The sequence below is a fragment of the Rhizoctonia solani genome, chromosome 3, assembly GCF_016906535.1.
Source record: "Rhizoctonia solani chromosome 3, complete sequence".
NCBI classification, from domain to species: Eukaryota; Fungi; Basidiomycota; class Agaricomycetes; order Cantharellales; family Ceratobasidiaceae; genus Rhizoctonia; species Rhizoctonia solani.
This window is the reverse complement of record NC_057372.1, coordinates 445,623-467,396: the sequence shown is the minus strand read 5'-3', so window position 1 is coordinate 467,396 and position 21,774 is coordinate 445,623. Positions and strand designations below refer to the sequence as shown.

At 47.7% G+C, this 21,774-nt stretch overlaps 10 protein-coding genes across 10 annotated transcripts; 6 read left to right on the top strand and 4 right to left on the bottom strand.

The window, feature by feature from the left end:
* Positions 1-742: 742 nt before the first annotated feature.
* On the top strand, positions 743-2,295 carry RhiXN_02522 (reovirus sigma C capsid domain protein; the record flags this gene model as incomplete). The annotated part of the gene is made up of 10 exons (XM_043322339.1): positions 743-1,036; positions 1,098-1,161; positions 1,227-1,315; positions 1,375-1,517; positions 1,572-1,584; positions 1,649-1,702; positions 1,763-1,823; positions 1,878-2,026; positions 2,085-2,150; positions 2,200-2,295. The coding sequence occupies 10 exons, from the start codon at positions 743-745 to the stop codon at positions 2,293-2,295; spliced, it is 1,029 nt and encodes a 342-aa protein (XP_043177835.1).
* Positions 2,296-3,851: 1,556 nt separating this feature from the next.
* RhiXN_02521 (reovirus sigma C capsid domain-containing protein) lies at positions 3,852-5,406 on the top strand (the record flags this gene model as incomplete). Its single annotated transcript, XM_043322338.1, has 9 exons — positions 3,852-3,943; positions 3,976-4,147; positions 4,450-4,622; positions 4,688-4,700; positions 4,756-4,810; positions 4,862-4,918; positions 4,975-5,126; positions 5,185-5,250; positions 5,314-5,406. The coding sequence occupies 9 exons, from the start codon at positions 3,852-3,854 to the stop codon at positions 5,404-5,406; spliced, it is 873 nt and encodes a 290-aa protein (XP_043177834.1).
* A 1,040-nt stretch (positions 5,407-6,446) lies between these two features.
* On the bottom strand, positions 6,447-8,413 carry RhiXN_02520 (Fungal specific transcription factor domain; the record flags this gene model as incomplete). Its single annotated transcript, XM_043322337.1, has 6 exons — positions 6,447-6,661; positions 6,721-6,820; positions 6,871-7,362; positions 7,415-7,704; positions 7,760-8,216; positions 8,261-8,413. 6 exons carry the CDS (start codon positions 8,411-8,413, stop codon positions 6,447-6,449), a joined length of 1,707 nt encoding a protein of 568 aa, XP_043177833.1.
* Positions 8,414-8,955: 542 nt separating this feature from the next.
* RhiXN_02519 (Mis12-Mtw1 family protein) lies at positions 8,956-10,989 on the bottom strand (the record flags this gene model as incomplete). Its single annotated transcript, XM_043322336.1, has 5 exons — positions 8,956-9,929; positions 10,061-10,165; positions 10,217-10,334; positions 10,389-10,850; positions 10,927-10,989. The coding sequence occupies 5 exons, from the start codon at positions 10,987-10,989 to the stop codon at positions 8,956-8,958; spliced, it is 1,722 nt and encodes a 573-aa protein (XP_043177832.1).
* Positions 10,990-11,486: 497 nt separating this feature from the next.
* On the top strand, positions 11,487-13,110 carry RhiXN_02518 (TfdA family taurine catabolism dioxygenase TauD; the record flags this gene model as incomplete). The annotated part of the gene is made up of 9 exons (XM_043322335.1): positions 11,487-11,621; positions 11,674-11,864; positions 11,916-11,947; positions 12,000-12,119; positions 12,169-12,251; positions 12,302-12,378; positions 12,446-12,642; positions 12,701-12,843; positions 12,904-13,110. The coding sequence occupies 9 exons, from the start codon at positions 11,487-11,489 to the stop codon at positions 13,108-13,110; spliced, it is 1,185 nt and encodes a 394-aa protein (XP_043177831.1).
* Positions 13,111-13,518: 408 nt separating this feature from the next.
* Positions 13,519-14,736, bottom strand: RhiXN_02517 (alpha/beta hydrolase family protein; the record flags this gene model as incomplete). The annotated part of the gene is made up of 5 exons (XM_043322334.1): positions 13,519-13,584; positions 13,646-13,677; positions 13,740-14,134; positions 14,195-14,357; positions 14,409-14,736. The coding sequence occupies 5 exons, from the start codon at positions 14,734-14,736 to the stop codon at positions 13,519-13,521; spliced, it is 984 nt and encodes a 327-aa protein (XP_043177830.1).
* Positions 14,737-15,089: 353 nt separating this feature from the next.
* On the top strand, positions 15,090-15,794 carry RhiXN_02516 (mitochondrial pyruvate carrier 1; the record flags this gene model as incomplete). The annotated part of the gene is made up of 5 exons (XM_043322333.1): positions 15,090-15,147; positions 15,213-15,232; positions 15,297-15,397; positions 15,459-15,478; positions 15,541-15,794. The coding sequence occupies 5 exons, from the start codon at positions 15,090-15,092 to the stop codon at positions 15,792-15,794; spliced, it is 453 nt and encodes a 150-aa protein (XP_043177829.1).
* Positions 15,795-15,873: 79 nt separating this feature from the next.
* RhiXN_02515 (farnesyl-diphosphate synthase) lies at positions 15,874-17,356 on the bottom strand (the record flags this gene model as incomplete). Its single annotated transcript, XM_043322332.1, has 8 exons — positions 15,874-15,907; positions 15,969-16,144; positions 16,200-16,333; positions 16,389-16,540; positions 16,592-16,680; positions 16,738-16,870; positions 16,924-17,153; positions 17,222-17,356. The coding sequence occupies 8 exons, from the start codon at positions 17,354-17,356 to the stop codon at positions 15,874-15,876; spliced, it is 1,083 nt and encodes a 360-aa protein (XP_043177828.1).
* Positions 17,357-19,459: 2,103 nt separating this feature from the next.
* On the top strand, positions 19,460-20,688 carry RhiXN_02514 (Retrotransposon-derived protein PEG10; the record flags this gene model as incomplete). The annotated part of the gene is made up of 2 exons (XM_043322331.1): positions 19,460-20,075; positions 20,105-20,688. 2 exons carry the CDS (start codon positions 19,460-19,462, stop codon positions 20,686-20,688), a joined length of 1,200 nt encoding a protein of 399 aa, XP_043177827.1.
* A 125-nt stretch (positions 20,689-20,813) lies between these two features.
* Positions 20,814-21,482, top strand: RhiXN_02513 (Transposon Ty3-G Gag-Pol polyprotein; the record flags this gene model as incomplete). Its single annotated transcript, XM_043322330.1, has 1 exon — positions 20,814-21,482. The coding sequence occupies one exon, from the start codon at positions 20,814-20,816 to the stop codon at positions 21,480-21,482; it is 669 nt and encodes a 222-aa protein (XP_043177826.1).
* Between the last annotated feature and the right edge of the window lie 292 nt (positions 21,483-21,774).

Here is a 21,774-nt window from a genome sequence, read left to right as displayed (position 1 = left end):
CGCGACCTCGGGAGGGCCTTTGATCGGAGACTTCCTCTCTGCAGGAACTCGAATGTCTCTGGACTACCTCGGAGCACTCGTGAGAGCCGAAGCTCATACAGTATATTGCATGTGTACATAGAAGACTGGGCTGTGAAGGCGTATCGTCTTTTCGAGCCAGTGACCATCGAATGTTTCGTGCATTCTGTGAAGATAGGTATTCCAGCAATAGAAGTAATAAGTTCTGAGTGTCTTCCCCTCGACGTAAACTGGTGTTCTCAAGAAGCCAAAAGGGCCGCATTGGATGAATCCTTGGATTCGGATTTGCAGTAAGTGGATCATACATAATTGACCCTTATGAAAGCTTCCTACTAATCCATTCATTAGTGTTAGATGAGCCACTGACAATACAGTCTTCTCTACGGGGGTCCCAAAAACCGGGAGCGCTCTAGGGTGCTCTGGTTCTGTGAACCTCCTCGTTAGGACCCGACGGATCCGGATTGCTCGGCGAGCACTTGGGAGCACTTCACGAGCACTTCCGAGCGTCATACCAGACGCTCTGGAGTGCTCGCCGACAATAGCGAGTCCTGGAGCGCTCCCGGGATTTTCGAGGCCCCGTAGAGTTAAACGTCTGCTCTAAGTTCCTGAATACAAGTTAATATGAATTTTGAATGCTCCATTATAGGAGCTGTGAAGCTTCAACATACGATTATAAGATGGATGGATCAGGGTCACAGTAGACAACCCCAACTCCATTTCGTCAATGTCACAACCAAGCAACACATTATCCATCGAGCAATGCCTAAAAACCTTACAAAGATTAGAAATACAAGGTTTGGCGATAGAGGAACACGATGAACTCGTGGCAAATGCCCTAGCCGCACTTAGCGACTCGAACGAAGTTGCAAAATTCAAGGAGAGCATCAAGGAGTCAGCTCGGTTAGCAAAAGAGATTGACGATGTTTTCAGTCAACAAGCCCAAATTCTACTCGGTCTAATAGTTTTCGGACTCTGGCCTCTATTGCTTCTGTACCAGGAATGGATTAATTTGAGAGAGGTGAAATAATCCTACGTCACAAATCGATCCAGAGTCTGCTAACTTGTACGAGTAACTGTAGCGATGGAGAGACTGCCTGCGTTTTTCTTGCCAAGTTGCATTGGACACAGCTGAAATTCTGAAACGTAAGTTGCACAATTGATTAGAATTATCGCTAGGCGTTCACTTATCTCGAACCACGTATATGTAGGCTTTGACCAAGTCTATCTAGCACAGGTCGAAACTATCAAATCAGATGAAGACCGTCTTAAAGCGATTGCTGCCATAGAGCCTTTTATTGTGCGTTTAATAAGTTCTGGCAGATCACATAGCGTAACCTGTTCGAACTGATGTTCTAGACTGAGTTGGAACAAAACGACAAGTCTGCAGAAATGTCAAGAAAATTCTTGGACTTAAAGCGTGATGTAGCTGCATTTGGAGAAAAGTATACACTTTCCGCCACAGCAGTCGCAAGCATCCCCCTTACAAATGATATCAAAGCGTCAGTGTCAAGTTGTCTTTTCTATATTAAACTTGTACTAACAGTATACTTTAGGATCGATGAATCAGTAAGTTGTGCATCTGCTTCGAGCTATTTTCCTGCGTTTCTTGCTCAAATCATGGGTTCGCCAGATCAAGAGAGTACAAAGTGCTTTTGGTGGCATTGTGGGAGGCAGGTTATTAGTAGTCAGTGTAAAAATATACGAACTATTATCGTGATTTCTGACCAATCAGTGCTGATCCAAGGGCCTTGGAGTAGCTGGCAGTGCCTCTCGAGTCATTTCTTCACTTCAGGCCTATCGCCAAGGTAAGTGAAACATGACAAGATGTCTCCTTACACGGTTTAATGTTTTAGCATTAGAAAAAATTGAAGCCCTCAGGAAGGTCACTCAAGTTACAACAGGAATAAACTCACTGGTGGCAGAGCAACCATCCTCCCTATCATTTGAGGCACCAAATATCAATCTAATGCTCGAGAACCTCCTTACGTTTGCAGAAATATGGTCTTCGGTAGGATCATTTTTTTATACAAGTGTTCATTTTAGCATATACGAACACTCATGGCCAGGTACGAAGCCAAAGCGTTCAATTTTGCGAACACCTGAAGGGGGGCTTGGAAGCAGCCACAAATTTAGTGGGTTTCTCTTCACTCTTTCCGATTCTAGCACTAACGTTATACGTAGAGGTTCAAAGCAGAAATCAAACTGGCGAGGGAAGTCTGTACTCCACTGCAGGAGGGCTTAGCAGAGTATAACGAACAGCTTCAGAGCTGGATGTAGATCAGTCACATAATCACAATTATACACACAACTAAATCTGGCAACTCTAAGATCTCGAGCCGCTTAGGAAGGTTTACCACCGTTTCCAATCAGTGGCAGAGAAGATGTGCATATTGTGACGATTGGTGCGTCATAGCCCTGAAATCCGGGATATTTGGGGTATCAATATCGGAATCCCCTGCACTAACCCGTCATTTTGATTAATCTGAATGGCTGGGAGGTACCAACAAGCTTAAGGACCAGTTCCATGACAGGCAAGTTCAGCTGACAACAATCGAACCTCGATCGCATATATCCCTCGGCTGCCCATTTCGACTTTTAACGCTATGACATCAACCCCTCCGTCGGACACCTTGCATGGGTATACAAAGCTATTGTATTGTAGCCATATTTGGTGGTGGGTGTACTGGCAAGTTTGCACAAGTTACAGTGGTGTCCCTCAGCTTGCAGCCTACTGATTGCCAGATATCTTGTCCGTACATGCACCAATCGCTTCTGGGGGCCCCGGAACAGGCTCCGGCACCTCACGCGCACATTTTCCGATAGATCCGAAGTTGATTAGTGGAGTGGCTGCTGAGAAATCCTGCAATCAGGAGGCTGCAAGCTGAGGGACACGACTGTATGATCTTTGACTCATCAAACATGAGCCGTGAGCGTAGAGTTTGTGGTCCATACAGTGACCCTCGGAATCTGAGGAGTGTTCGTGAATGCTCGCGATTCTCGATCGGCTTCGTTCAGGTCACACCACCTTCTCAACGACTTGGATCATTCCAGAAGAGCTCCGGAGTCCCTTGTCTGGTTATTAAAAATAACCCAGGAATCTTATCGAACTTTAATGGAGAGCGGGAGTGATGATTAATAGACTCCCTGAATATGGTGGGCGCCATCAATGAAATGGGTAGTGCAAGGGCTCGACAATCTACATCAAAGTCCGAGCATCCGGATCCGAAGATAAGATGACGCTTCATGATGGGGTGTAGCTCGAAGAATAGGAGTCAAACCCATCCTCACATATACAACCTGACTTTGTATCTGAATGCACATGTGAAAAAACCCTCTCCAAACCCACGGATTGCGAACCTCAGTCTGTCCTTCGATAATTGGAGTTAGCACGCTTGTGATAGATTAGACGCAGCTGGGACCAGCCCTTCAGGCAATAGTGTGGTAGTCACCGGAGGGAGCGGAGAATTAGAATAGGGCAAGCCTGTGCAGTATCAGCCGCGGTGGGGCATGGACTTCACCACGGGGCAGCCAGATGAGGGAAAGTAAGCCCCGAATTAGCACTCACCGTTTTGGATAGTCGGTCGATCATGGTAGCTTTTGAGAGAAAGGGATATATTGGGTATACCACCAAACCAGAATGAGTGTCCCAGTCATAGGGTATATCTTTGGAACATCGCGTTCTGATGGGAGCGCTCTCGCAAAGCCGCTGAGGGAGTTTGCTTTCAAGATGACCTGACACGTCATAATCCTTGAGCTTTGCCCTGCTCCACTGATATAAGAAGGCTACGCATAGGAGACTCTAAATACCAGACAGCTACGACTCGACCACAGACATGGCTGCCGCGACCGCTCTCTCCCAGTCAGGCTCACCTGCAGCCCTCAACAATTCAAGACGGAAGGAGTCTCAAAAGGAATCCGATGAATTGTGTGCAGGGTGTAATCGACGAACTAGACAAGACAGTGGCCAGGCAAGTTTGCCGAGAACGTTTCCCAGGTGGCTGAATGGGCCGCTCAAGTCGATGAAAGCTTTTCAAAAGTGACCTACGGTCTGAAAGACATGAATGATAAATACGGTACAACTTTCCCACCTCTTCGCACCTTCCTCAGCGAATGGCAGGGATACAACCAAGTGAGTTTGCAAAGATCACCTATGTTATTCTTGAATTAATTGTCTACGATGGACACACACCTTGCTCTTTCTCGCCTCTGTAGCCAGCACGCCGCAGTTCTTAAAAGTGATTTCATATCCTCCTTATCGCATTTGCGTGCTGACGTTCAATTTCAGGGTTTGACCAAGTCTTTCGGATATGGTAAAAATCCATCGAAAACGACCAGGACCGCGAAGACGCTATTACTGAGCTCGAAAGTTTTGCTGTTTGTCTTGTTACAACTTCTTTGACCATTTAACATATTCTAAAACGGGGCCTACAGAACGAATCATGGCGACTCCCAAGAATGGCGGAAGGCTTCAGATCCCTAAAGCGCGATATCGAAGGCTATGTCGTCAGATTCGACGCGTGGGTCCAGACAACGAGCACTGAACTCAAACAACAAGCTCAGGATCTTCAAAAGGTGATCGAGGACCTCCAGGCAAAAATTGAAGAGTGAGGCTCTCCTTCATCTCGCCTAACCCTTATAATCCTTGTGGTATTGACGATATGTGCTATAGGTTGGATAAGAAGGTACGCCGAGCTTGCCGGCCTACCGTGCGCTTTCCCAAGCCTGAGTTTCGGATAGATCATAGAGGCTACCGCCGCATTATTGGGCAGTGCTGCTATAGAAACAGTCGTCGGTATGTTTCTCCATAGAATCCTCTATTTGTAACTTGTTTTGACAACCCCAGCTCGTTGGAGTGATAGTCGCTGGAACAACCCTGCAATAGCACTTGCCGAACGCATTGGTGAGCTAGGTCTACTGTGTAATCCATTTCAGCTTGGTTACGTTATTGCAGACAAGACTATAACACTCTCGAACAAACGACAGGAACTCGCGGAAGTCATCGTCAGCAGGAGGCGTTGGCGCACGTTAAGACTGCATTTGACGGACTGAAGCCTGACATTGCACTGATCTGTCAAAAGCTATCCTTGTTCGGCGAGATATGGTCCTCCGTAAGTCTTGTTCAATTCAATTGTTCTTGCCAAGTGTTAGACGTAAAGTTGGCTGTAGGTTCAAGCACAGACCCGAGCATTCCAAGAGACCTTGAGGGGTGGTATGGAGGCAGTTACGAACTTCGTTAGTGGTTCGTTACAACTGGGAGATAGACAAGTGAGCTGATTTGGTTTGACGTACCTTCAGAGATTCAAGAAGGATGTCGAGCTGGCACAGAAGCTTTGCACGCCTCTTCGTAATGGCCTGGAAAGATATGCGACGCTATTGGAGAATCGTTAGCGAACAAATGATCAACGACAGATCCTCGAACCATTGAAAGTAAACTTAGCGTTTGTACTGGCTCGTGCACATGTGAATTTGAAGCAATTGTAGCCGTGAATTGAATGCGTGTGTTTGTGTTTCTACAACAACGCTGAACAGCTATCTTTGAAGGCTAAATTCTGTTGAAAGACACGTAGAGCTAAACGATATTGTATCTCAGCTCTACTATATGGTAGTGAACTCTTGTGTATACTGTACCTAAACGATATTTCTACAGGATTATAAGCATACATGAACAGAATAGAAAGATATGATACGTACCTCAGCTCTACTATATGGTAGTGAACTGAGGTACACGAGAATCGATAAAGAACACATTTATACTCGTACATCCAAACGTAAGTAAATATATGCGTAAGGATTACATGTACGGTTCCGTGAGACTGATATTTCAACAAATTCTGGATTCTTGGACTTGCATAAAAACCTGAGATCGAGAACTTTGAATCCGAGCGGCTATGGTCTAATTAACTGACTCCGAAAGAAATTGAATCGCGTAGCGATACTAGAAGACAGCGTTCAAGGGAAACGCTGCAGTACTCTACTATTGAGATAGGAATCGAGAAGCAGATTATCTAAAGGTTTGGAGATGGGGGGGGGGGATTTTCAAAGGGGTAGAACTCCGAGCGCTTGGCATTGGACTATCGCTAACTAACAAATTCGAAGAGATCTGTTATAAAAAAAAAAAAGATAAAGCCAGGTGGCACCCATGTACTTCTGGGGTTATGGTTCTGCACAATTGCTCCCGCAATTGGATAAATAACACCGTTACCAACCAGACTGAAAACGGGAGGGTTGTTTCTTGATATTCCCGACCGCCAAATGCGATCCCTATTGGTGACCTGTTGTTCGTTATGGTTTCTGTATCTCATCGGAGTGCTTTGAGAAACGCAATGACCATGATAAAAAGTATAGCCTTTGCCCAAAGGTCCCTGCGCTCAGTGAAGCTGTGTTAGACAAAGTAGATAAGTTACATGGTTTACCCAACCTCGGAACAATTAGAAAAAGATGGCCGAATTCTCCTTATCCGACCAACTTGAGAAACGCCCAGTTGAGTCGGTTCTTGCCCAAACATCGTCAAGGTTGACCGCAAGATTTCTCAGAATGGGCTCATTCCCGCACCCAATAATTCGAGATTTCAGCGTGTACCGGTCCTTTGGCGAGATTGCAAATGCCCCGCCTAAAGGTTGGGTAGTATTGTCAACTTGAGGGGCTTAAATGAATTTGGGGTGTAGAGGCTACGCACGATAAAATACGGGATTGATAAAAAACAGTCAGGGTTAACTCCCGGTTTGAGGGTGGATGCAATTTTGATTATGTTCTTGACAGAGTCTCTCACGACAGAGTGAGTGGGATCTGATCTGAATATCGCCTGTATGCATATGAGTATGCCGAAATAGCACAATACGGTGATTTTATCACCTGGTGAATATGTATTATAGCCGCATGTCGCCACATCTCCTGGACGCCGACCCTGGCGACTCGCATCACAGACCCTTTGGCGTGCGTCGGTCGAAAGCGCCAGCCAAATATCAGTTGCTCAAGCTTTGCTCCTCGCGATAGTCTTTCCTCCCTTGAAATCTTGAGGTGCTTGAGAGCTATGGTACGAGCCATGAGAACGGCAATGACGTCGGGACACCCATATATCCACTCTATCCCCTTGCTTGGGTTGGCATGAGCATCTTCCCAGTCAAAATGTTGTGTACACTCAAGATTTGATTCATAATTGAGTAACGTAGGCCGTGAAGTTGCCATGCTGTTCGTAATATCGCACCAAGCAAAGCAACGAATGTCATGGGTGTCATCACCACTAAGACTTAACAAGTCGATTGTATCGCTTTGTAGAATTTCTCTAACAATAGAGGCGGACTGCGTCAGGTGCGGAAAGTAATTAGAGGATGTATTGGCAAAGTACTGTATATTGTTAGTCTTCGGATAGAAACGCGGAGGCTTATCAACTGCTCACCTCGTAACGCGTCATCTCTTCCAATGCTACTAACTTGGCCTGTGGTGATACCTCAATACTGTTTAATTCCAAGTCAAGCTGCTTCAAAGCAATTGCGTGTAGCTCTTTCGTGTGATCGCGTAGTGACCTAGTTGACGGAGACTGTTCGTAGTTGGACCGGAACAAAGTTGCAGTGGCAAGTATCGCATATTTCCCCGCCTTTGATAGTTTAAATCTTTCTAATATCCATCCCATAGTGTCTTCGTTGACCACAGCATAATCATAGTATATTCGACTCAGATATGTTGAATCTATGCCAACATGTCAGCTTCGGGACACGAGTCAACAAAACCACCGCGAACCTACAAAAGTGGAGTATCTCCTGAAACACTGGCTCAAACACGGCCGTCCGGACCAACGTGTCAATGGACTTGGATAATACAGGCATGACTCCTTCAGAGTCAAAGTCGGGGTTGTTCTCTCTATCTTCGGGCGGCCAGATTACTCTCAGCCCGTATTCTTGAGCATACTCCCATTTTTTCAAGGCTGTATTGTTGGCACCCCTCGAGACGGTCGCGCCACGGAACGAAGGATATGTACTCTGGCTGAGCGCCGGTGTGGCCTGTAAGAGTTCGGTATGGGCAATGATCGAAGATGGCAAAAGACTGGAGTCCAAGCACTCTCCAAGATTGGTGTGCACAGAAGTGGCTCCCGGTCTACTAGGCAGTAGAGACGTTGGCTGCACAAGAACAGCGTTATACTCAAAACCGGAAGCACCAGCATAATCAGTTTCAAGGCCAGACGGACATCCCAGAGCGAGTGCCTCATTAATTGCAATATAATCGTTCAACGAATTAGACACCAGACTTGACGGTCGTTGCGGATGTTGAGGCCAAACGCAGCGCGAATAGGTATTTTCGCATCGCGAACATACCGGTCGTTGTTCGTCACACTTTTTGCGTCTATAATCAATTGATGAGTCAGCCCATGGCCAGGCATGGCACCAGGAGAAATGTCCATGCATGTGCCTACTTTTTCCTACATGCTAAACAGCCTTTTCTTGACCGATAAAACGCCTGTTGCGTTTTTGACATTCTCGATTATAGTTATTCTATGCACTGTTGGAATATTCCTCAGGCAGGGGTGGTCGTGGGCTGGAGACAACATGGAACTATACAATGAGTCATCGGAAGATGTGTTTCAAACTAGCGAGTTTCTTGGCTGACATACTGGTACCAAAAGCGCATATGCTCCTAATTACAACCAGGCCTCACGACTTTCGTTCACACTCATCTTGTCATTCGCGCACTTTTAAAATCGTATAAATTTCCTATCTTTCAACCAACCACGAATATAACAAAAACGAGCATATAGGCAGCAGAGGGGGCATGTTCTACTAGAAAACACAACATCTCAAAACAAAATAAAGAATAAGACAAAAAACGACGAGAAAAAAATGTCACCGCCCTGGGAAAAAAAAAGTGCAAGGAAAGATTGTCATAATTGTCATGGTCATAGCTCCTGCCGATATCCTGCCTGTCAACCCTACACACGAACCGAGCTCATCGTTTCTTTGTCCGTCCGACTCCGCCTCTTGACGCTCGTGGAGTCCCCGGTGGTTTCCTAGGGGTGGGAGCAGCATTGACTGGCGTAACCTTTTGCAACGCTTCGTTCAGCGCTCTAGGTGGTATGCCGTTCACCTTCACTGCACTTGTGCCACTTGCTGAGCCAGGTCCAGTCAGCGCCCTCAACAGATCCATCGTATTAACCGCGCTGCCACTACCAACGCCTAACATGCGACCTGTCTCGTCCCTGGGAACCAACGTGCTCTGTGGCGCAGTTCGCTGCCGCAACGTACTCGCCAACGTTCCAAACACGTTTTCCAGGTGTACCGCGGCCTTGGTAGTGAACTGGTCCATTCGGTACGTAGACTCGTATGCTTCATACACCTGGGGCTCGAGTGCACCGATTCGATCGACGATTTCTTGTTCCCCATCGGACATCTCGTCGTCTGCATCTGCACCATCCCCAACACCCTCCTTGACGGTTCGTAGAACCTCTTTGACAAGCTGCATCCCTTCTTGCCATTGATCGTCTAGCTCGATATCCTTGGGCTCCTTCTCTGCCGATGAAGCAAGCGCGGCTACTACCTGAGCTTGTTGAGAATTGTACGCCGCAATGAGCTCGGACCATGCGCTGTCCTCGGCTTGACACGCTTGGTTATACGCTTCAAGCTTAGAAATGGCTTGAGCATTGGTAACGTTCTTTGGATGGGGAGGAAGAACTTTGTTCGAGTCTGATGTTCGTGCAGGAGATATAGTGGTGTTTATTTGTCCGGATGCGAGTCGTTTGATTGCTTGTGATTGGATGGATTTGAGTAAGTCTTGTACGATTGGGGAGGATTTGTGGGCTGGCCGTTTATCAGATGCTCGAGATGCTGTCCAGCATAGAACTTGTCGAAGTCGAAGGGCATCTGGGAGATCGGGATCGACGTGTCGGTAAAAGGTGTCTGGGGGAACAGATGCGTGTGGAGTGGCTACAAGCAATATCCCGTTAGCCAGCCAATCGAGACTGAAGGAGAGCAAAAGGGAGTTGGGTTGGTCGGAAGACTACGGGGCTATTACGCACCAAGCAACCCGGAACTAAGACTCTGGCTGGCACGCTTACCCCGCGAGCTCAGACTGCTTCTCCGTCGGGACTGTGAAGCTTGTCGGATTTCACGATTACGCACGATAACGGGGGTATCGCTTATTGGAACTGGCAGACTCGAATCTGCGGTGAAAAAGTAAGGAAAAATACGAGAGCTCGATCATGTTGACCAACCTAGCACCGCTCGATTCAAACCACTAGAGCTCGAGGTTGAGTGACCTTGGGTACGCTTTCGGGAAGGAGTAGACCCGGTTGCTGAGGACGGAAAATTGAGCGTCGATGTTCGAGATGCCTGATTTTCCCAAGCGATTAGTACAGGAGCCTGGAAAGCCATGCTACTACTGACCCCAGCTCGTCGTTGATTATCTCGCTCCTTTGCATCAAGTTCAGATCTCTGACCAGCCATCCATCTATCCTCAGCTTCTTCCTCTGGTAACACGCCCATGGGTAGACCCAGGCCTGGTAGCTTTGATTTCCCCTTTCCTTTATTAACAGGCGCCGATGTTTTCCGAGTTACTGATCCAGCTCGGCTGGGAGCTCTCGCGGGAACAGGGTCAGCGGGAGGTATGGATTCCCCCCTTGCTCGAGCAGCTACTATAGCCGGAACTGGCGGAGAAGGGGGAGCCTGTCGCATGGGCCTACTGGAGGATTCCGCGTCTGAAGTGGGGGGAGTATGGGATGTCCGTGGATGCTGTGCAAGCGCAGAAGGGGGTCTCGATGTCGAGTGGCCCAGTACTGATGAGCTCCGTATCACCGGCGCTGGTCCAGAGTTAATCTTCAACCCGGTAGTAGGTTTTCGCTTAACAACCTGTGGATTGAGTGTAATTATGAGGAAAGATTAAAAAGCAAAATTAATGGCGACTCGCCTTCTTCTTTGTTGGTACGCCATCATCGTCTGCTTTTCGCTTGGATGTTGTCGATGATGTGCGGGAAAGGTTCGTGGTCATAGTCTGAAGTGGCTTTGTCACCGCCGCGTCAACAGTAGGTGGAAGGCGAAGCGGAGGTGTACGAATCATACACCCCAGCCAGCGATGAGGGGCTTATCGTCAACGTCAGCGCTTATCCCGGCGCAGACGGTGCTTATTTCAGCCCTGACGAGGCTTTTCACGGTATCAAAGGTACTTGGAGCGGTGTCGGGAGATCGAAATGCCAAAAGACGCGGTCGTCGGGAGGAGTTCCAGGGGTCAGTCCGCGCCCGCGCAATCAACATTCGCATCACAACAACAAATTACTGGGTGTCACGTGTTACCATCTTCAGTCACGTGAGCTTAATGAAGTCACTATCGACTAGTCCACGTGACTCATTCCCAGCAAGCTCGCCATTGCCTCCACGCTCCACATCGAACGCACATCGAATTGCGTTACTTGGCGTGATAAAAGCTCCAACTAATTATATATAAACATTGTGCTGGAGCCGAAATGAGACATCAAATCCAGAACAACCATGGCACCTCCTGTTGCGACCGAGACCTCCAACCCTGCTCTCAGCTCTCTCAAGGCTGACAAAATCTTCAACCCATTCTACTCTCCTGGTGCTCATGACGACGGAGATGCCTCTTATAAATACGCCGCCTACAAGGTATAAGGTCCACCAATCAATCTTCGACCCCTCGATCTAACATGCTTCTTAGCCGACTTTTCCCAAAGTCTCCTGGCCACCCCTTGAAGAACAGCCATTCACCGAGCGTGGTACTTTCGCAGACCCATCCAAGCCGAACCTTCTTAAAGACGGAGTTAGTATCCGAAATCTCACTCCGACCGTTGGAGCCGAGATTACCGGTTTGGACCTGAGGCAATTGACTGATGCTCAGAAGGATGAACTGTGCGTGTGCTTATCCGCTGGACGAGCTGAAATCTGACGCATCTAATTCAGGGCTTTGCTGGTAGCGGAACGCGGGGCAGTATGTGAGTACCCGTCCAAGCATATCTCGTCGCTTGGACTTATTCCGCACTGTAGTCCTGAAGAATCAACCCGCCTCGATTCATGAACTCCTTGATCTCGGCCGATACTACGGTCCACTCCACAAGCACCCCACGACCGGTGTTCCCAAAGAGCCAGGCCTGGAAGAAGTGCATGGTACGACCTAACTTTGTCCCTCCATGCTCCGTCTAACCGCGTAATATAGTTGTATATGCCGACAAGTCTCGCCGCCCAGATGTTTCCGCATATACCAGATTCGAACTATGGCACTCGGATGTGACATACGAGGTTCGTCCCATGGGATTTTCCTTCCAAACTTGTACTCATAGGAATATCAGATCCAACCGCCAGGCACCACAATCTTCAAGGTCCTCATCTCTCCCGAACAAGGAGGCGACACACTCTGGTCATCCGGGTAAGGCCCATTCGTCCATTTCCAACACACCAAATAACCTCAAACTAATATATCGATCTTAAACAAGATATGCACTCTACTCTTCCCTTTCTCCCTACCTTCAAAACTACCTCGAGAACTTGTCGGCGGTGCACAGTGGAGTAAGGCAAGCCGAAGGCTCTCGAGCGGCTGGAGGCCATGTGAGGAGGGAACCTGTCGAGACTGTTCACCCACTGGTGAGAGTGCATCCGGCGACTGGGTTGAAGAGTGTGTTTGTCAATGCAGGTCAGTACCTGTTTCTAGACTAAAATCGATCACGACTATTGACTGCGGGATGAAATAGGCTTCACACGCCGGATCGTCGGAGTTCCCAAAGCCGAGTCCGATGCGATCCTCGACTTCTTATTCCACCAAATCGCAGAGAACCCTGATTTCCAGGTTAGATGGCACTGGGACGATAACGATGTTGTATTGTTCGATAACCGCGTACGTATCATTCTCTCAGATCAGAAAACTTTGACTGACTAGACATGTGAATTAAAATAGATTGTGACTCACGCAGCAACGTTCGACTTTTTCCCTGCCCAACGGCACGCACTTCGCGTTACGCCTCATGCAGAACGACCGCTCTCTGTGAAAGCCTATGAGGAAAAGACAGGAAAACGGGCGTTGGATAGGCAGAAGGAGATCTACAAGGCGTTGGGAGTCGAGGATACGGTTGGTGAAGGGGTTGTCAGGGGATATGCCGATTAAACATGAAAAGCTGTAACAAAAACAAATGAATAGTAATTGGTTTTTTATGATACCAGTTCCCCATACTTGCTCAAATAACTTGGTAAAATCCCATTTTATTTTGAACCATTCACGAATGGATGAGAATCCATCGCTGTATATCCACATATACTCTCAATTGCTTCTGAATATTATGGGTAAAACTAGCAGCTATATGTATAATGTTTTCACACCCAAACTCTTGCATAGCTTCATTATCTTCGATTTACATGATTAGCGTGCTTTTTGTAACCCCAAATACATCCGCTTGTAGTCTCAGGGTAGTGTTTGTGCGTCACGAAGATAACCCAAAGAGATAAACGATGCAGGGTTTCCGTCCCATTAACACTGGACGGCTGATGCTGCTCGTTACTTGGATATATTTTTGCATCAAGAAAATGCTTTCCGAAGAGCCGCTGCGAGCTCCTTGTGATGCTTGCGTACCTGTTTGCATACCTGACATAGCGTCGCATAGAACTTCTTTAAGTCGAGAGATAAGATTTCAACGAGGGCTTACCCTATCAGCCTTGATCCCAGCATGCGGAAGTCCTGTATTGTCAATGACCACGCTGTGAACCCTGCAAGTATAGCAATCAAACCTCGTTTCTTACCTCTTAGAACCGTTAACGTAACAGGCACCCCATGAGCCTGTAGCTTCTCCGCATACATCTCTCCTTCGCTACGAAGCGTGTCAAGCTCGGCAACTGAGATCCAAGTCGGAGGCATGTTCTCAAATGCCGACTTGTTTTCTTGTAGACATGGAGAGGCATCGGGTTTGTATCGGTCATCTACGCTGGGGAGGTACAGATCACGAAACCAAAGCATCTCCAGCACCGTAGGGTCCCAGTTATGTTCATATTGAATCATGGAGGGCGTCCATCGTGATCGATCGTCAGATGAGAAGGATGCGTCAATAACTGGGGTGATGAGTGCTTGGTAGACTAGGGGGATCGGGGGAGAAGAGAGAGATGCACGTTGAGCCACTGCTGCGGCGAGATTTCCCCCTCTACATCCCAGACGGATTCACCTCAATTAGCAAAAAAAGCTAGAGTAGGATGTGACTTACGCGGAGCCTCCTGCAATAGCGATTTTTGTAGGATCTATTCCGAGTTCACGTTCACCTTCTTTTGATAACCAGACCAAGGCGTCCCATAAGTCATCCAATCCTGAAGGAAAAGGGTGTTCGGGAGCCAATCGATAGTCGACAGAGGCGATCACGCACTCAGCCTCTGCGATCAATTCAAGGAATATGGTAGATTAAATATATAATGTATGCTCACCAACACATAGTTTGCTTAGCATGCTGTCCTCTGCTGCTGCATTACCAAAGACCCATCCACCTCGGTGTGCGTAAAGCACTACAGGCCAACCTCGGCTAGGTATCTCACCCGAAGGCGTCGTTATATCGACAGAGTAGTTTGTCTTCTGGATTGTATGTTTCGAACCAACGTCCATGGGCTTACGACTCCCAGAATCAGCCGTCGAGCCCATTTGCCTGAGGGCGGGAGACCATTGAAGTTCATTCAAGCAGGGTGATTCAGGGGTGTCAGTGGACAGGATGAAGGCCCGGTACTCGGGGTCAAGTTGGTCAAGGATAGACTGTGGCATTCTGGGGGTATTAGACATACTCGCGGACGGTGATGATCGTCGGGTGTAAGTGCGTATTGGCGCTTCTCATCCCACTGAAATGGTCTTTTTATCCCACTAGAAATTTGGGGAGAACTACTCCAGAGGGATGAATGGGATTCATATCATTAAAATTGAATGTATGCCATCATGCATTCGTTATGATAAGTGTTAGGTGGTTCCGGTTATTGCTATTATTACTTTATTCCACTCAGCGCCCAGCGCCTATCACACCCCAACGCGTATCAGCTGACTCGCCAATTATGATACGAGACCTTTTCTTTAACCCGCCCGCGTGCCAAATCTAGCCAACTCCCCACTGAGAATATATCACCATGGCCTCGACATTCGTTAACTGGCTGAGGAGTCCCGCTGGACGAGAGTACTTTTTCAGTATGTATTCTGAGTGGTATTCAGAGCTTGATCAAGTTGACGAAATATGATTTTCTCTTGGCTAGGCACACACTTCTGGGGCCCGGTATGTCTCTGTTTAGCTCAGCAGACATAAACAGGAATAGAGACACGTATACGGTTGGTGATAGGTAGCAAACTGGGGTCTCCCGCTCGCCGCGATTGCAGACCTGACAGGCAAGGACGAGGAGATGATCTCCGGTACGATGACAACTGCCTTGGCTAGCTATTCGTAAGTCCTGATTTCGTTGCCTATCCCTACCCTATCGCTCAGTATGACCATTATTCTACAGAATGGTATTCATGCGTTTTGGTAGGTTGCCTCTATGCCCTAACAAGATGATTGATTACCTAACTCTAGATCCCCCCCTTTAGCATGGCGCGTGCAACCACGGAATTACCTCCTCTTCGCATGCCATGCAACCAACGCTACTGCGCAGACCGCTCAGCTCGCTCGGTTCGTGAACTACTGGCACTTTGGGGGCCGAGAGAAGAAGCTCGGTCAACCAGGGGTGGCAGTCCAGGACGCATTGTCCAAGGTTAAAGCTGGCGGACAGGCTGCGGCCGAGGCTACTAAAGCTGAAGCTGCCGGTGTGGTAGAAGCAGTTAAAAAATCGGTGGGCAAGTGATTGCCTTGTATTTATGAACGTTTGAACTTTTTGGTATAACTACTTTCTACATCACACATATCTGATCCGGATACGGGATCTACTTGGAGCGCTTGTAGATCTTGCTCAAGAAGCTAGAAGAGAAACGTAATTGGTCATAATGAAATCAGGGCGGAGGAATCTGTGCGAACTTACCTCCTGAATATGTCCCGTTTGAGCCCACCTTCAACCTCTGGCACCGCGTCAATCAAAGCATTCAACTTTTCGTATATCACCTGCTCATATTCCTGATAGCGCCTGGGAAGCTCAAGCTGTGTGTAAAGCTCCTTAACTCGCGCTTCTGCGGCGGCATCTTTTCGGCCGTAATTATCCTACACCAAGCAAGTCTAAGCAAGAACCCAAAGATGAAGTAAAAATGAAACGTACGTCGAGAATCTTCCTCTGCTCGGGCGTCGCAACATTCAAAGCAATGTTTACGCACCACGAACACTTGTTATCTAAGATGTCTGTTCCGATCTTTCCAATCTGCTCGTGTGTGCCAAAGCAATCGAGGTAATCATCTATAAACAACATCATAAGGACCCGTCCTTGTCTGTACACATAACCTCATCTTACCCTGAATTTGGAAGTATTCTCCAATGGGAACTAGAATCTGTTTGGCCTGTTCAAAACTCTTTTCGTCCTTGATCCCAACAAAATGCATCGCGAGCGCAACAGGGAGGTAGAATGAGTAGTATGCCGTTTTCCACATCACGATAAGTTGATGTCTGGCCTTGCGTGTAAGCATACATACAACTCTGGGTTTAAATACAACCTACCTCTTGAGAGAGAACCTATCTAGGTTCACGTCATCTTCCGGAGCGGTCAGCAAGTCTATCAGTTGCCCTATTTCGGTTTGGAACGTAGTCTATCCACAAGGACACTTAATAATCTGGCAAAAAAAAGTCTGGACGAGCAGACATACCTCGAGGAATAGTTCGACATAATCCACATAGGCAGGATCAGTCCTCAAATGTTTCTTGATCATATAGTAGATGGTCGATTCGATCATGAACGAGTCATTGATAGCAATGTTTCCTACTGCGGGATTTTTGTACCTATTATTTTATTAGCCTCCCCTCATCTTAGAGCACAAATCATAACAACCGACCAGCAGGGCTGTCCTCGTCTGGTTATACTCCCGTCCATCATGTCGTCCGAAACCAAGAAATAAGCCTGAAGGAGTTCGACTCCCCACCCAAGGATCGCTGCGCGATAATACTCCGAACTTCCCTTGGCGTCTACTTCATCTTTGAGGGGTCGCCCAAGCAAGATCTCGACAGTGTCCACCACCGCGATCCCGCGATTGAGCTTTCCTCCAGGGACATTATAGTCCAAGCTCTACATGGAGGTTTAAGTAGAAAAAGGAAAATTCAGCATAAAAAAGACACGTAAACGCAAACACCAACCCTTTGGAACCACGCGCAAATGTCTTCGGGCATCCCATTTGACTCTAAATATTCAGAAACCTCAGACTTGATTTTCGGCCAGACAGAGAGGAAACGCGTCTTTTGGGCGCCAGCTTTGGCTTTAAATTCGGACATGGTTTATGTCTGGATAAAGGGTAAAAGTGAAGTGGGCTATGCTGGTGTGGATGTCGAGACGAGTAACCGCGCGTCTCGGCTCTTGCTCAACACCCGCACAGCGCTTATTATAGGGTTTTCCTACTCCTAACAAAGTAGTCTCATTTGTACTATGACAATGACATTGCGTCATTATTGTATGACACTATATTATTGTTCCATACATTGTTTATCAAATGGGAGATGGCTTATTGTTACTTGATCTAACTTTGGCCTTGAAGACACTTCAGATTTTACTTAACCCAAATAAGGGATCTGCTGCCAGTTAAACTCAGATATCCTTCTGCAACAAGATTGATACAATCCAGAACAATAAAATTCCCTGTGAGGAACCTAATAGATAGGAACCAACTGGTGCCAATTTGGGTGGAATTTGTGAATGAAAACTAGGGATATCACTGTGCCAACTAAAGTTACAGGAAGCCCCTACAAAACAACCTTGTGGTATTAGTCAAAAAGCTACTGGAAGTCCATATGCATCTTTGGAATCTCTATGGCTTTGTCAAACAATCAATCAGAATTGTACTAAAAACAGTCTATGCAATTGTTTGGGTCAAAAATATCCAGATATTTATGTAAACCATTTTTAGCACCTTTTGTCAGCAACCTGTTTCCTGCAAAAATCCAGTATATTTACATTGTATTGTGGCAGATGCTGGGTTTGTGTTGTGACCCAACTGTAATGTTGGTCACATGCTGTTGTAGACACACTTATACCCAGGGAATTATTTCTGATTTTCTCAAATTTAAACAAAGACAAACAAAGGACTTTTTTGATCACGTGGAATTGAGCCACATCCCCATCTGTGCTTACTCAGCACATGTAGCCACCTCCACCTGATGACATCACTATGACACATCAGTGACATGTATGCATGAGTAAGGCTGCAGTTGGGGTGGGGGTTCTTATTGGATTACATATTTGATAACTTGTATTTGTAAATAGCTTGCCTGTAGAATATATAAGGAGGCCAACCAACCATGTGTTATAACCTCCTTAACTATACCATCAGAATCGGACAAATTTTCTATTATTTTTAGTATTTTTACGGACTTGATATCTTTTGTTTTTCGATCACGTGATCTCGGCGCTTATTATGCCGAGATGCCGCGCCGAGATGCCGTGCCAAGGGCGCTTAGGAGAAATCCACGCTTCTGCGCAGCCCGCAGCACGCTTCTCATTTGTCTTAACTACTTCTTTCTCCCACGCGCACAGACCATGTAGATAGTGTGCTTTGTCTATATATACAGCAGGAAAATTGCTTGGAGACACCAAGTCGATTTTACCTCGTCTCTTACTCATTAGAGAAGGTAGCCAGCCAGCTAAGTAGCCGGCCCCTAAGTAGTTCTCAGACGCTCACCACCCCTTTACTCATCACACCTCCCAGGCCTAAGGCCCCCTTGCAGTGGTATAGAAGTAGTAGACCGCCCTAAGCGGTATTAGTATAGCCTAGATAGTTAGTTACATAAGCAGTGTCTGTAGTAGTACGGCCATAAGCGCCCGCCCACTAGCGTGTACCCAACCTTACAGTTGGCGTACGACATTGTAAAATTGACTTCTTGTAGGCTTGATCAACAAACAAGAGGAACTCCCGTACTAGCACGAGGGAAAACGGGTGATCGGACTCGCCTTTCAGCTTTAATAATCAAACAGCTGTTGGTCCCACCCAGTACCAAATTGCTATAAGGCGGACAGTCTCTAATCATCCGCATACCACGTGTTTCGCCGGAACACAGCAGTTAGCGATCCTAGACAGCTGAACCACCCGCTTGCAAAAAACCCGCTTGTATCACAATCGCCAGATCTGTTGATTTGTTGTAGGGATTGTTCAACGCTAGGTGTTTAACGCAAGGATTTAGCGTTCACACACTGCGCAAAAACCGCTCATAAGTCCTGAATCAGGCATCTCTATCCCCCACGCCGTCTCCACCATACCATCCACACGCTCTGGCGTCCCTCACCCCTACTCTCGCCCTTCCAGCCGCTCCAGCCGACGTTCCATTCCAACCCATTCCCAACCACCCTCTCGCAGCGCATCTCCCACTTTGCGAGACTTGCCAGGGATGGAACCAGAGCCAACCCTTACCACTCTCCTCGAGGTTATCACAGCCCTCACCGCCACTGTCGGGTCCTTGCAGGACCAAATCAAATTGCAAAGCCAAGAGCTCATCCAGCTCAAGGCCATATGCAAGGAAACCGCCGACCTACTTGGCAACAAGGACCAAGGAGGAGGACAAACCCAGCCTGGCCCATCAACTGGGCCTTTCACCCCTCCTACTCAGACGGGAGGAGAAGCCCACTCTCCAGCAACGGTTAGGCCTGGACTCAAGGCCCCTTTCCGCCCATCAAGAGGAACGGGCTTTGATTCAGAAGAGGAGGAAGAACCCAGACAAGTCCCCAAAAGGGAGCCTCGCGACACGCCTAAACAGAGCCTCAGCTCCCTCACCCCATTCGACTCAGGGTCCAGCGTAAAGCGGCCCAAAATGGAGCTCCCCGACCCATACAAGGGGGACTCTAGGGGAAGAAAGGCAACACAGTGGCTAGACCGCATGCTACTGTGGGTCGCGCTTCATCAAGACCAATTTGATGAAGAAGAACAAATGGTAGTGTGGATCCTCTACCACATGACCAACAAGGCTGCCGACTGGGCCCTCCCTATCATAGGGACAATTATCAAGGGTGAGGGGAACCCCCAACCACTATCCCAGCCTTAACGGCCAAATTCAAGGAAGCCTTCGCCGATCCAGATGCAAAGAGGGCGGCTGCCAGGAAGATTGCCGCATTAACTCAGACCACAACCACGTCTGAGTACGTCACCGAATTCCGCAACCTTATGGCGGAACTTGACTGGAACACTGAGGCGTACATTGCCCAGTTTACGCGCGGCCTTCACTGGAAGGTGAAAGAACTCTTGTCCACCAAGGACAATATTCCCAACAACAACCTAGAGGCCATATTCGCCGCCTTGGTCAAAATTGACAACACTCATTGGGAAAACAAGGAAAACCGTCCAAAAAAGCTCCCTGCCAAGTCCCCGGCCGCCGTGGCCACTTCCACCACTACCACTACCCAACGGGTCCGCCTCTCAGAGGACCCTAACTATGTCACACCGGAAGAAAGGGATTGCCGCCGCGCGTCTGGCCTCTGTGTCAAGTGCGGCCAGAAGGGGCATGGGATCAAACAATGTCCCAATGGATGGAAAGCCACCATCAAACAATGTCCCAATGGATGGAAAGCCACCATCAAGGAAGCCGCCAAGGTGGGAGAAGTAGTAGAGTCGGAAAAAGAATGAAGCCAAGGACTGCCGTCAAGCCCTTGGTGAAATCCATAGAATCACATGTATCAGATCCAGTTATTGAATTTGTCTCTATTGCTCTTGATTCGAATAAAAAACCATTACTATATCTTGATCTGATTATGTTGAATCAACCGGCGGACACCCTCAAAACTCTCATCAACTCAGGAGCCACGTCAAACTTTATCTCCCCCTCAATCATGGAAAAATACAAAATCCCCAAAACCCTACTCGAAAATCCACGAGTAGTGAGAATGTTAGATGGTACCATTTCACAGACTGGTCGCATTTGGCACCAGGTACTCCTCACGGTTTTGGCCAACGGCCACACCCATTCCATTCCTTTCCTAGTTTGCCCGATAGGCAACACCCCGGCAATACTTGGCATGACCTGGCTCACAAGCAAATCCCCACTCATTGATTGGCAGCAAGGAACAGTCACGTTCCCTGAACAAGTAACAATTGCCTCCAAGGAAGAAGCAGACCCCAACCCTCTGGCAAACCTTCCACCCCAATATCACAAATTTGCCCGAGTCTTTGGAGAAGAGGAATTCAAGGTCTTACCCCCACACAGGGAGTATGATATTGCAATAGACCTTATCCCAGATGCCAAACTCTCCCCTGGCCCTATCTATGGCATGACAGACGCGGAATCAAAGGCGCTAAAACAACACATAGACGAAGAATTGGCAACAGGAAAGATCCGTCCTAGCACCTCTTCTGCTGGCGCCCCCGTCATGTTTGTTAAAAAGGCGGATGGATCCCTTAGATTGTGTCGTACACCACTGTAAGGTGGGTACTTGCTAGTGGAGGAGGGCGCTTAAGGCCGTACTACTACAAGCACACGTATGTATCTAACTTATCTAAGGCTATACTACTAGCGCTTAAGGCGCTCTACTGCTAACTACTGCTGACAAAGGGGCCGGAGGCCTGGGAGGTGTGGTAGGTAAAGGTAGGGGATAACGTCAGCTGAACTTCTGGGGGCCGGCTACTTAGCTGGCTGGTGCCTCCTCAATGAATATGAGACAAGGTAAAATCAACTTGGTGTTTCCAAGCGATTTCCCTGCTGTATATATAGACAAT